At 39.3% G+C, this 12,944-nt stretch overlaps 1 protein-coding gene across 1 annotated transcript; it reads left to right on the plus strand.

The window, feature by feature from the left end:
* Nucleotides 1-4,939: 4,939 nt before the first annotated feature.
* LOC144215795 (mesoderm induction early response protein 3-like) lies at nucleotides 4,940-12,482 on the plus strand. The gene is made up of 13 exons (XM_077744937.1): nucleotides 4,940-5,446; nucleotides 5,735-5,759; nucleotides 6,615-6,760; nucleotides 7,269-7,391; nucleotides 7,484-7,607; nucleotides 7,871-7,944; nucleotides 8,022-8,094; nucleotides 8,179-8,321; nucleotides 8,602-8,683; nucleotides 8,802-8,896; nucleotides 8,978-9,105; nucleotides 9,191-9,339; nucleotides 9,688-12,482. The coding sequence occupies exons 1-13, from the start codon at nucleotides 5,381-5,383 to the stop codon at nucleotides 10,146-10,148; spliced, it is 1,689 nt and encodes a 562-aa protein (XP_077601063.1). The 5' UTR covers nucleotides 4,940-5,380; the 3' UTR covers nucleotides 10,149-12,482.
* The last annotated feature ends 462 nt before the right edge of the window (nucleotides 12,483-12,944 follow it).

Consider the following 12,944-nt stretch of genomic DNA (forward strand, 5'->3'; position numbering starts at 1 on the left):
TCAATGATTGTGCGTATTTATAAATTGATGGGAAAAGTAAGACGGAGGAAGTTTACAGCTCTGTCTTTGTTTTCAGGATATTACGCAGGCTCTATATTTAGTCCTGCTAAGATAAAACCATTTGTGCTGTATTCTTTGATGATAGGAAACTGTCGTTGTCACTCGCTCTCATGGCAAATATACTGCATTAACATTTCCTTGGCTTCACTGTGATGTAAATGTCTGTCCGTGTGCAAAATGTATATAATCTTCAATGTGGATGTTTACAAAACCAAAATAATTCCGATTTCCCCCCAAAAAATCTGTGTAAGCAGGGCATGACATAACAGTGCTGCTTGCAGAAAAAAATCTTATCACCCCCTGACCTCAACCCTAATGAGATTCTCGGCATAATCCTTCAAAATAGAATACAATTTGAATGACACCTAAACAGACCTAAGAGTAATTGTAATGAAATTTAATCAAGGGCTATAAATTGACTTTTTTTAAAATGCTTTTAAAGATTGACGGAATGAAGAACTTTAATGCTGCCTCACAACTTTATGAAAATACCATACATTTTCTATTGAAAAAGCATATAATTTTAGAGAAACAACAACAGTTTCTTGAACCAAGGTAAGGCCATTTTATTTATTTATTATGGTGTGATGAGTAGAACCAATTTAATGATGAATGTTGATGACAACCTTTATTTCACTGTGAGTTATACTGACTAAGAAAATGAGAACAAAGTTCAATTATGAAGTATCATAGCAGAATAATAAAAGAAATACATTTTGGACAAGAGACATACAGTATGTAGGCCGGCAGCTTTGCAAGTGAAGTGATTACATAATTTAACACTCATTGTGTGACTCCACTAGAGATTTCCATCCACTTCCCCAGTCCACCCACTATGTTTTACCAAGGAGAACTGCAAAACGGAGCTGTATGGCATACATGTTGAAACTGGTGAGTCTTTTAAGTTTGGGCCTAACTGTCTTAAGAGGGGAAGTGCGGCCATACACAAATAAATTCCTTCCATTAGTCTTCATTTGACTTGCATTAGCCCTGTATTACTCTGTACAAACAACTCCCAAACTAATGCATTAAAATACCTGGTCCGCTTTGATTGTTGTTCCAGTCTTTTGAAAGACAATCCTGCTTCTACTTTATAATGTAGCAAAGGCTGAAGCAGCTATAGTGTAGTATGCCTTTCACCAAGGTCAGGTGGGATGGGTCCAAGCACCCTGCATGCCTGAATGGATAAGCTGTATTGAAACGGAATGAATGAATTGTCAAAGTGATAAGTATTGAGTGATAAGATTCATTATGTATGCTTAAGAACTTTCAGAAGTAAAAAAATAATGGCAGTTCGCTTCACCATAGAGTTTTTCTGGTGGACAAGAATAGGCAAATGATTTTATTACATTGGCTCAAAATTAGGCACTCCTTTTGATGTCCAAAGATGAATTGTCAATAGGTGCAGCCTCACTTCACCAAATGTGACCTCCCAGTGGCAAAATCAATGTATTTCTTTATTCATTTGTTCATTTTCCATACCACTTATCCTATCATACGATAGTGGCTAAACACTTAAACCCAGCAAAAGGTAAGGATTCTAAGGGGTCCATTAACAAAATGTTACATGAAAAACAAAAAGTTGAGCTCAAGGCATTTCTTAGGACACCATAAGAGGAAATATAGACTAGAATACTTCCATACAAGCAAGCATTTTCCTTCCGTCACATGGCAAACGAGATGAATGCAAATATTTTTGTTGACGTCAAAAAGGGTGAGATTCTTGCAGGATTTTCCCACTTCAAACATTATCTGTTCTCCACCCACCCTTGGACTCTTGTGGTGAAATCTGTGGTTGCCATGGAGACAGAGTCACCCACGTGGTTCGTCATAAGGATCCTCTTTTCTGTGACAGCACAGCTGCTTGCTCCGTCCTGGACATTGCATACTTTTGAGTTTGTCCATTAAAGACATGGACTGTTAGAAGTAATACCTTTACGGGATGTAGGCCCACTTTGATTTTAGTTAATCTTGGAAAACTCGTAATTGGTCTCGCCATTGGCCCAAATATGGACATTTCCACCACTGCTGCTAGTGGCTGTTGCTGGACCAGTCACATAAATCTCTTCCTATGAGTGTGAGGTGTGACGTCAATGCTGGATATATACCATATACAAACACCTCCGGTTTGAAGTGTTCAAGAAAGCGGAAATAGAAATGCCCACGCTCACTTAGTGGCTCCACCTTCTAATCTTCAAATGTTGTGTTTTGAGGGCGGAGATAAAAAAAAAATCTGATTGCATACACAGCTGTAACTCAACTCAGAGAACAGGTGGTACATTTTCAAACAGATGCTTCACATTTTTTAGCTCATTTGTAGCATGCAGTGCTCAGACACTGAAATCTACAGAGAAAATTAATGAAAACAATGCAACATCAGTTTCGAATAGAAAGAACAAATATAGTGAAGCAAAAGTTGTTGTTTTTATAAACAGTTTATTCTGCTCTTATATTCAATACCCCAATGGAAATTATTTTTCTTCTTTCTGGGGTGTGGATTGGGTTTGGTTCCATTTGCGTTTCTCAATTTTTGTGGGCTTAGGTGTTTACAAAAACATTTTTTTCCAAAAACTCATTTCTTTTGGTATACGCATGATGTGATGCATATGAATTTGCGACCCCAGTAACATGATACATATTGTAGCATGCCATTTTAGGCATTTACCAACCCCTAATCTGTCATGTAAAAAAAAAAATCCATTCCAGTAGATTCCCATATATTGGCATTTCACAAGGTTTTGTGCTTTTACAATACATCCTTGAGATATTCCCAGTTATCGCCTTTGTGTGTTTTTGGCCAGTGTATATTGAATTTAAGGTTTCATTTCATAATTGGTTGTGATTATTCACTTATACAACTAACACATTTGGGGTTGTAATGTAAAGATTTAAAAAAAACATTTGTAAAGGGAATGTGTGTCGTTTGAAAAGCTACTTCATTCTTATTTAGACTCACATCATGATGGCGTGTTCTCGTGACTAGCGTGCTTTTCTGTGGGTGCATGATAGGCCTGGCACATTGCTTGTCATGCCCCCTTTCTCTGATAAGTTGTTGCACTTCCTCAGGCAGCATTTGAGTTTATCAAAATAATATAAAGTGAAGGACAACATCCCTGCCTTACTTACATCTTGAGTAGATAAATTGCCACTTTAGGATGCACACTAACACATCAAGCAACCCAGTCTCTCATATTATTGTAAATGTTTATGATGTCAGTATGAATGAACCCAATTATACCACAGCTGGCTGACAGTTACTAGAATTCCTCATAACTACATGACCATAAGTTTGTAATTTCTTTTTCTTTTTTTTTGGGCCTGCTATAGTGCAGGCCAGTGTTTACATTAGTATTTGTAAGATAAACCTTAGAATGGCCCTCAAAGCCTTGATCTGCAGCTGGGGAAGAAGTTACAAGTGGGATTATTTGTCAACATGACCATTTTACATGATTCATCAGACTGAAAATGTACACAACAAAGAGACTATGACCCAGTCATGTTGCAGCTGGTCTGACAGTGTGTGTTTATTAGGAGATTGGAGCACTGAGGATGTGTGGTGGTGGTAGGCAGGTTTGTTGGTGGAGGCAAGGTTCAGCTGTATCATGAGCAACTTTAAGAGCTACCACACAGCGCCATCAGGTGGACAACACACTTTTATGAGCAGTTATTATGCGGGTCATACAGATATGCCCACACATTGTTGATGGGATTCAAATCAGAGAAACAGTATCCCTTTGTTATCTTCAAGTCATATGTTAACTACTTTCGGATGACACATCTGCACCCAAGTTTAGCCTCTCATATGTCTTTCTCTGGGTGTTCTTGCCTGTCCCGGCAAACTCGAGACTGGTCGCCAGTCAGTCGTAGGGCACATATGGAGAAAGACAAGACAAGTTTGCACATTCACTGTGTCTAGTTTGCATGTTCTCCCTGGGCTTGCGTGGGCTTTCTCCAGGTACTCTGGGTTGCTCCCACAGCTAAAAAAAAACTTGCAGGGTATGCTGTTTGAACTCTCTAAATTGCCCCGAGGTACAAGGGTGAGCGTGAATGGCTGTCCGTCTCCTTGTGCCCTGTGATTGGTTGGCCACTGATTCAGGGTGGCCCCTGCTTTGGTGCCAAAAGTTAGCTAAGATTGGCTCCAGCACCCCACTAATGGTAATGTTCCTTCTTTATTAAGCTAATTAATAAAAATGCACAAACATTTAATTTGGGTTATTTTTTAAACATCCCAAGGGAAGCTATTCCCCAAAAGAGTACAATTTGTGATACCAATCATAATGATAAAAAATATTAGTATTAATAATGATGTAAATAACAAGAATAATGATATACGCTAGGAGTATTTTTATAGATAGATATCTGTGACTGCAGTGTCAAATTGTGTCGTGAATGTTTACTCAATGTCGTGTTCATGTTTATACGTAATGGTCGACATTTGTCGGGATATAACAGTTTTGGAAATGGATTGGTTTAGAGCTGCAGCTGTGACCTTCCACATTCACGACTACAGATCGTTGTGAGAAAGATTATGCAGGATCTCACTATGGGGTGAATTACAAGCAGCATTGCACGACTAGACTTCTTTTTATTTCAAATGAAATCATGAAAATTTACAATGTTGCAAAGGATTCCCGTTTATCTGCTGATGGTTTTGAACCGCGTCACGACAGACGGACGGCAAGCTCTCTGATTGGCTGAAAGCTGTCATCCGGGTACTGCGCTACGACTGGCTCATTAGCTAAAGCTACCAATATGGCGGAGGTAAGGGGGAAAACAGGGGAGAAGCGATCGATCTTAAATCGATATATCTATCATTTAATGTGTCATTTTCCCATATTTCTGCTAGCGATTGGACAGATTGTGTTTTTTTCCGAACGTTTAGCGTGATTCATGTCAAAATCATGTGTCGTATTTGGCCGTAGATGTGCCCGAATGTCTGGAGTGATCCTTCACTCCAAGGCCGCTGCGCCTTCGCTCTCAGCTGCTTGGGTATAGCGGCAGCGTACATTGATACGTACATCCTAGCATTCGCTTGTCCAAAATAATACAAAATAGAGAGCGAGATCGTGCGTATTTTTGTGGAGGTGAGCGAAGCGACGGAATCTTTAAATCGTTCATTCGTGTCCGAGTTGTCGCCGCCGGTGACTCGAAAGCCATCAAATGTTCCGCCGCGCCAAACGAAATGTACATGTTTACATGCATCGACATTGACGGGTTAACGTCAGTGCTGTGATGTTAGCTAGCTGGGTAATTATGTCGCTTATAAACGTCACTCTAATCTTTCAAAACGTCTCCGTGATTTGTCATTTTTTAAGTCCTCATGTCCCATGGTTGCTATATATGTATTGAGAGATTCCAGCCGTCTCAGCCGCATACTGTCGTTCAGGTAACGGTAAATGCCGATTTTGCGCGCTCATCTATGTGCACGATTTTTGGGACTGATTACCTAATTATACATTTACAAACACGTTTGTGTTAAATTAAAAAATAAATAACATAACTCTGGTCTATACTTGTGTGTGTACCTATATTTACATGTACATACATGTGTATGTACTAACATACATACATGTACATACATATGTATATATAAATCAATGGATCTGTGTATGTTTGTGTGTGTTGTATTAAAGTGTAATTAATGCTGTGATTTTTTTTCCCTCCATCCTACCAGGCTTCCATTGGGAGTTCTAGTCCAGGTAAGACCTATACGACCAATATGTGATGATGTTCTTGTTCTCAGGTTAAAAATGTAACCATAGTAACAAACTTTTTGCAATTATCATTATTAATAAGAAAAAAAGGCCTGCTCTGCAAAATGTGCAGCGAAGTTAAAGTTGTAAACGAGTTTTCCGATGGAAAATTATGGACTAAATGATGCTTGACTACTTCAAGTGACACATTCAGCAGAAAGGTGAGAAGGACAGACTTGAAAAACAAAGTGAAATTTACATTGGATTTGTGCATATTTTAGTGACTTATTTTTGTATTTATGGATATTAATCCTAAAATTTCATTATTATTCTTATCTATATAATCAAAATGTTTTTTAAAAGATTTTTTTTAAAGGGGGGTGCCTTGAATACATTTAGAAAATGTTGTCCAGGTATTTTAATTGGTGTTAAATCTCTATGAGGGTTTGAAGTTGGGTAAAAGTAAGATGTCTGTTTTACATACTCAGCTGAAGTAAGATGTCTGTTTTACATACTCAGCTGGGCGATATCATGATAACAATTAATAATAATGTAATTTTAGTCTTTAAATATTTTTTGACAATATTAACCAAAAAATTCAATTAAATTTGATAAATATAAGCTCTATTTATAGCACCTGAACACTACAAAGAGGGGGGAAGGTAGCACTGATGCGACCATTATTCAGTAGACGAAGATGGTGAGGAGCACCTAATTATTTAGCACAGTTGGCAATAGGCTGGCGCACACGGAGCATGAGAGGGAAAGGACTATAACAGCCAAAATTTGTTATTATAGATTGTAGGACAACACCAAGCCTACCCACTAATTTTTGGGCCTTTCTCTTTGTTCCTACCACAGTTGGCTCTTTGTCGTCAGAAGATCATGATTTTGATCCGACCGCAGAGATGTTAGTTCACGAGTATGATGACGAGAGGACCCTGGAGGAAGAAGAGTCTCTGGAAGGGGGAGGAAATTTTAGCTCTGAGATTGCAGATTTGGAAAAGGTAAGCATTGCAACCTTTTAACAAAATTAAGGTATATTATTTACAATATTTTGAACACTGCCTTTATTAACAATATTGACCGCAAAACACTTAAGTCGAAAAATATATCATGTAATATTACTTGATAGAAAAAGTATCACACCCTGCAAATAATAATGTAATATGGTCTAATTCCCTAAACATTGCTTCACTTATATCTCTGTGTCAGCATATTTACCAAAATGAAATCTTTCCGTTGTATGTTTAATTCTACAACCACATTGCGATGTTTATAAACTTTCAAACCTCCAAATTTAACAAATAATATTGAAGTTTGGGCTTTTTAAGAAAATCTACAGTAAATACTCACTTAGTCTCATGAAGGTTGCTCATTAATATATTGCATATTTGATAACATATCTTTGCAAAAAATGAGTGGATGAATGAACAAAAAAATATTTAACTTTACTGTTGCTACTATGTTAAACATACACCTTATTGACTAATGTCCTTCCACTTTCTTCATCAGGAGGGTAACATGCCTCTCGATGAGCTGCTTGCCATCTATCGTTACGAGGCCTCAGGTGGTTCCAGTATAGACAGCTCTTCTGGTGATCTTACTGATGAGCTGCCCGACATGACTTTGGACAAGGTGAGCGTGTTTTTTTTCTGTGTGTGAGGGGGGCGAAAGGTTTATTTTTTCACGGCTGAAACTGTTGGTCAACTTGATACATTCATTCTCAGGAGGAAATTGCCAAAGACTTACTGTCTGGGGACTACGAGGAGGAGACCCAGTCATCAGCAGACGACCTCACCCCTTCAGTCACCTCCCACGAGGCCACTGATTTCTTCCCCAGAACACTCCGATGTAAGTTACTACGGAGAACTGTCCTTCATCTATCAGTGGATGTTTATTTATTTTGCTTATTATTTTAAGTATATTTTATCATCAGAAAAGTATTTAAATAATGGAATAAAGCGAATTCTAATCAGAAGAATTTTTACATTTAATATCAGAATGGACATCAACCCCAAAAAATACTACAAGTAAATTAAGACACAACTTGGACACATTTAGAGATCTGTGCTTTTCAAAGGAACTTGAAATGAATTTAAAAACCCCTTCTTTAGCCAATGCTGTCTCCGATGGTGATAAAGATTCCGAGTGTGATGATGATGGTCCTAGTCCAGAAGACTCCAGAAAGGTGTGTAGTTTAATACACTGAAATTGATGGAAAACATGTAATACTTTGTAATCTGAAACATTCATTTATATGAAAAGGAAATAATGGTGGGCTCGGAGTACCAAGCGGAAGTTCCTTTGACCATCAGCCATTACATAGATGGGGAGAAAGGTATTTACTCTTGTTTAAATTTCCATGGGAATTCATCTGACTATCTAATTGTGCTATCAACTTAACACTACCAACCCTTTGCAGCATATGAAGATGATGATGAGTTAATGTGGAGCCCGGGTGCCCTGACCGAGAACAAGGTCAAGAGCTTTTTGATGGACATGATCTCGCGGACGACGGATGAAAAGACAACCCACGACAAACTACACGTTCAAGACAACGAACAGGTCAGTTTACTCATCCTCCTTTTGGAACAAGATCTACACATAGGAAAGTTACCTTTTTGAAAATAAATGCTAAATGAAAATTAACAGGTTTATCTACAGCTTAGGTCTCTGCACTGTTTTATATTTACAATATCACCATCAACAGTTAATTACTTTATAGAGAAGAGAACAACATTAATGAGCTTCCCGATGTAACATTTTTTGTGTTTTTTTTATCCAACAAATCCAGTCTCGCATACTAACTTCGGCTTTTGTTTTAACCTCTTTTGTTCTCACACAGGCTTTGCTTGAGCTCGTCCAGTGCAACTACAATACCCACGAGGCCCTGGAGCAATACTGTAGCCACCTAAAGTCCTCGAAAGGTAAGCCAAGTTAACAGGTTTTGCATGCAAACAGCTAACCAAATGTCAAATGCCTAGTAAACTTTAGGTCGTTTAACCTTGACATGAGTAAAAGCTGTTGCAAAACATATGCTTTCAGAAAAATCGCCCCCGTGGTCTGAAGAGGAGTGCAAGAATTTTGAACATGCTCTGCAGATGTATGACAAGAACTTTCACCTCATTCAAAAACATAAAGTAAGTCATGTTCTCTCTATTGTTGGCAATGGAAGGCATTGAGCATTGAGAATTGAATTGATTTTTTTTTTCCAACCTCAGGTGACGACGCGAACGGTAGCAGAATGTGTGGCATTTTACTACATGTGGAAGAAGTCGGAGCGCTTTGACTTCTTCGTGCAGCAGAATCGCTTCGGGAAGAAAAAGTACAGCAGCTACCCAGGCGTCACGTGAGTAGACATCAGCAGGCAAAGTTTCTGCGAAACAAATTCCTTCAATGCTCAACTATCAAAAAAACCTTGGTTGGCATTACAGAGACCTAATGGACCGGCTCGTGGATGAAGCAGAGGGCTTGGCCGTGGACAGTTCGTCGTCCGTTTGCTCGGGTGGTGGTGGAGGAAGAATAGAAAGCACGGACCAACAGCTCAGTCTGCTCAACTCCATTACTGCCAGTGACCTTACAGGTATTTTTTTTTATTTATTCATTTTTTCATTTGGCATTTGATTGACAAATACAAAGTAAGAAAGTTTTAATTATTTATATCACCTTCAGATCTAAAAAAAAAAAAAAAATAGACTTGAATGGAACAAAGCAACACCAAAGACAAGAAAATTCCATTGAAACACAATATTTAAACATAATTTTAGAGGGATTTCATTTTTTCTGCTCCAGTCAAACAATTTACTGTACTAATAACCCGTTTACAGTAATCTCTTGATTATCGTGTCATCGGGATGAACGTACAATGACGTTTTATTGGTCAGTCGAGTATGGAAAAAAAACTGATGGGCGATTGATGTTTGTGTTTCAGCTCTGAGCAACAGCGTAGCGACGGTGTGCAGCCCGGCCGAGGCGTCATGCTTGGACTCATACGGCTTCCCCCCGCTGGAGAGCCTCCACAGGGCCTCCTCCCTCAACCACGACGAGTCGCTGGGCTTCCCGTCGGGCGGTGCGGACGGCGAATGCCTCGAAATGCTGGATGCCGGCTTCTACCACTCGGAGCTGGGCCAGCTGAGCGGTGTGTGCGTCGCCAAGGACTGCGAGCGGCCCTCCAAGAGACTCAAGATGGCGCTGCCAGACTCATTCATGGGCGACGTCTCCGTGGGCAACCTCGGCGTGGACTTTGAAGCGCGCCGGACCGCGCCACACCACCATCGGATAACAGGTGCGAAAATGGCCGTGTCCGTAACGGATTTTGGCGAACCCAATGGCTTTTTGGGGGGGCACGCGCGTCATCACGTGCAGCACACAGCAGCACTTCAGTCCGAGTGATCTTCCTCTGCCCCTTATTCTTTTAGGGTTTTTGGGGGGGGGGGCTGTACATAAAAGACTGACCTCACGTTATATATATATATCGCTATATATATGTACAGAAATATACTTTTGTTTTCGTTTTTTTTTTGTGTACTATGACATCAGTGATGTCTCTCATATAGAACTAAGAATCTTGATTTCTCTCAAGAGTTTATAATAGCCATTTTATGTTTGTCGCAGCGGTAACATCCCACGTCCCAACGGCACCCTGCCATTCTTCTCTGCTGCCAAAATCATTTGATTTAGAAGGTGCTTATTTTAAAGTGGTACTTCCCTTTCCCCATCCTCTCAAAGTTTGCGTTTGGTTCACTGGTACTTTGCAGTCAGCATGTTGCTTGCATTCACGATTATTCTGTGGGCATATTTCTCGTCGTGTACTCGAGTTACGTTCACCATTGCAGGTCCAATCGGATTTCTTTGTGCATCTGATTTTATTCGTGCAGTGGGAACAGTGATTCGTTTTTAACTTTAACAGAAGCACTTATAGTGGTTGAAATCTACTTGTGGTTTATTCATTGTTTTGTGGCTTCCTGGTGATTTGGATGATTCTTTTGAATTTGGGCTCCAAAGTGTTCCACAAAAGGGCCAAAGTGGTGCAGTATTTCATTCAAACCAAACAAGGCTACCTTTTAACCAATCAGGTGTCTTACAAGTGTGACGGCGTCCAATTCTTTTAAACATCCTCGACAGCACGAATGAAACAAAAGCAGATTTCAACTATCATGATTATCTTTGGACATTTCATTTTGATTGGTTTTCCTGCCATTTTGTTTTGCCCAGTTGACCCTTTCCCGCATTTGGCAAGCAGCGGTTTTTGCAGTTGGATCATTTGGCATCATGCAGGCACTTTAATTCACTTGAGTTTTTACACATTACATCTCGCAACTTGGATTTTTATTCTTTTTTTTTTTTTTTTTTGTAGTGTGAACATCAGTATTAACTGAGAAGCCCATACTGTTGTGTGCGTGCGTGTGTGTTTGCGTGGATAATGTCGGCAGTGTATGTAGCAAGGGGTGGGCGGTGTTTGGAGTGCATCATGTTTCAGTGCGGGCTCCTCCCGTATCTATGCATTGTGTGATGAGGATGTTCATTTCAGGGGCCGTACGTGACATTTTCTGTGTTTGCGGGGCAATTCATTTACTCTTTCCTCGGCTTCATTGATGTACATAAGAATTAGCAAGTAGCCTTTAACAAGTCTCATGACCTGACCTCGTCAATCTATGTGCATTTTAAATGGCCATATGTTGTAAATATGTAGAGAATTCTGAGGTTTTTTTTTTTTTTGCATTCTACTGGTTGACTTGGGATCGTTTGGCTCTTTCCTTATCGTCACATACAGTGAAACTGCCGACGCGAAATGCGATCTGTGAACGTTTCCAAAACCGTCCCGGCATCACTTCAATGAAAATGTGTTTTATTGACAGCACCTTCCCTCCGTGTAGCTTTTCTTACATATGTGGCATCACCAAAAAAGGACAAAAGAATCAGAAACTGGATGCTCACAAAGTTAAAGTTGCCCGTTTATCTTGTTTTTGACATTTCACTATGAGGGATTTGGCATTCACAGCCACTATTTTAGGTATTTCCATTCCCTACGCATGCTACCCCCCCCCCCCCCCCCCCCCTTAGACTGAAAAGAATGCCTTTCTGGTCTTGAGCATTAACGTTAAAAGTAGAAAAAATGTTTTGTCTCACATGGTAAAGGGATGGTTGCTGCTTTTTGGGGTGTGGTGTGACCCCTTTTGTTTTTTGGTTTTTTTTTTGGAGAGAAAAAAAATGCAGTAGTTGGTGGGTCGCCGTGCAGTGCTATTTATTATTTCACTCTGTGGTTTGTTTGTGGAAACACTTGTCAGAATGTAAAGGCCATTTTAGAAGTGGTAATTTTTTTTTTGACCACCCTGTGAAAAATGTGATATTTTATTGATATGTGAGTGTGTGAGTGTGTGTGTGCAAGCCAGCACTAAGCAAATGTCATTTTATATTTTGTATTTTTTTAAGTCATTTTACAGGAAAAAACACAAAAATTTGAATACCTTTGTGAATTTAAAAAAAAGCTACAAAGTAATTATATTCAGAATTCTAGACAATCAAAATGGCTATGAGAAAGAAATGTTCCAGAACAGAAGTTATCTTTATTGTACATATGAATTGTATTATAAACATTCCGTTTGTTTGTTTTCTCTCTGTTCTTGCTCATTTTGTTAAACATTCTTTTGTATCTTCTGTTGTACTTTAATACCTTGTGTACAGATCCAGAAATAAAAGCTCTGGAAAAACATTAAGCAATAATGATTCTACTTTTAGCTTTCTTGTGTCAGTATACATGTAAACATTTTAGGACAAAATATCATGTATAATAAGGCTTTTTCCCCTGTAAACAGCATGTACACTGGCTTTTATCCTTTAAAAAATAGTCTAGTAAGACTTAATGATAACGAAGGAAAGTGCAGCTACTTGGTGGCGTAGTGGTTAACTCACCGGACTCCTGTCTGGGAGACCTGGGTTCAAATCCCGGTTGGGACACTTTTTCACTTAATTGTTTCTGTGGACTTCTTGTCAAGACACTCAAATGATTACAGAGAAATGTATAGTCACTTGGTTGGCGCAGAGGTTAGTTCACAGGACTCCCGTGTGGGAGACCTGGGTTCGATTCCTGGTCGAGACACTTTTTCACTTAGTCATTTCTGTGGATTTCTTGGAAAGACACTCAAATGATTACAAGAAAAAGTGTAGTCACTTGGTTGGCGCAGAGGT

The sequence above is a fragment of the Stigmatopora nigra genome, chromosome 22 (genome assembly GCF_051989575.1).
Source record: "Stigmatopora nigra isolate UIUO_SnigA chromosome 22, RoL_Snig_1.1, whole genome shotgun sequence".
Classification (NCBI taxonomy): domain Eukaryota; kingdom Metazoa; phylum Chordata; class Actinopteri; order Syngnathiformes; family Syngnathidae; genus Stigmatopora; species Stigmatopora nigra.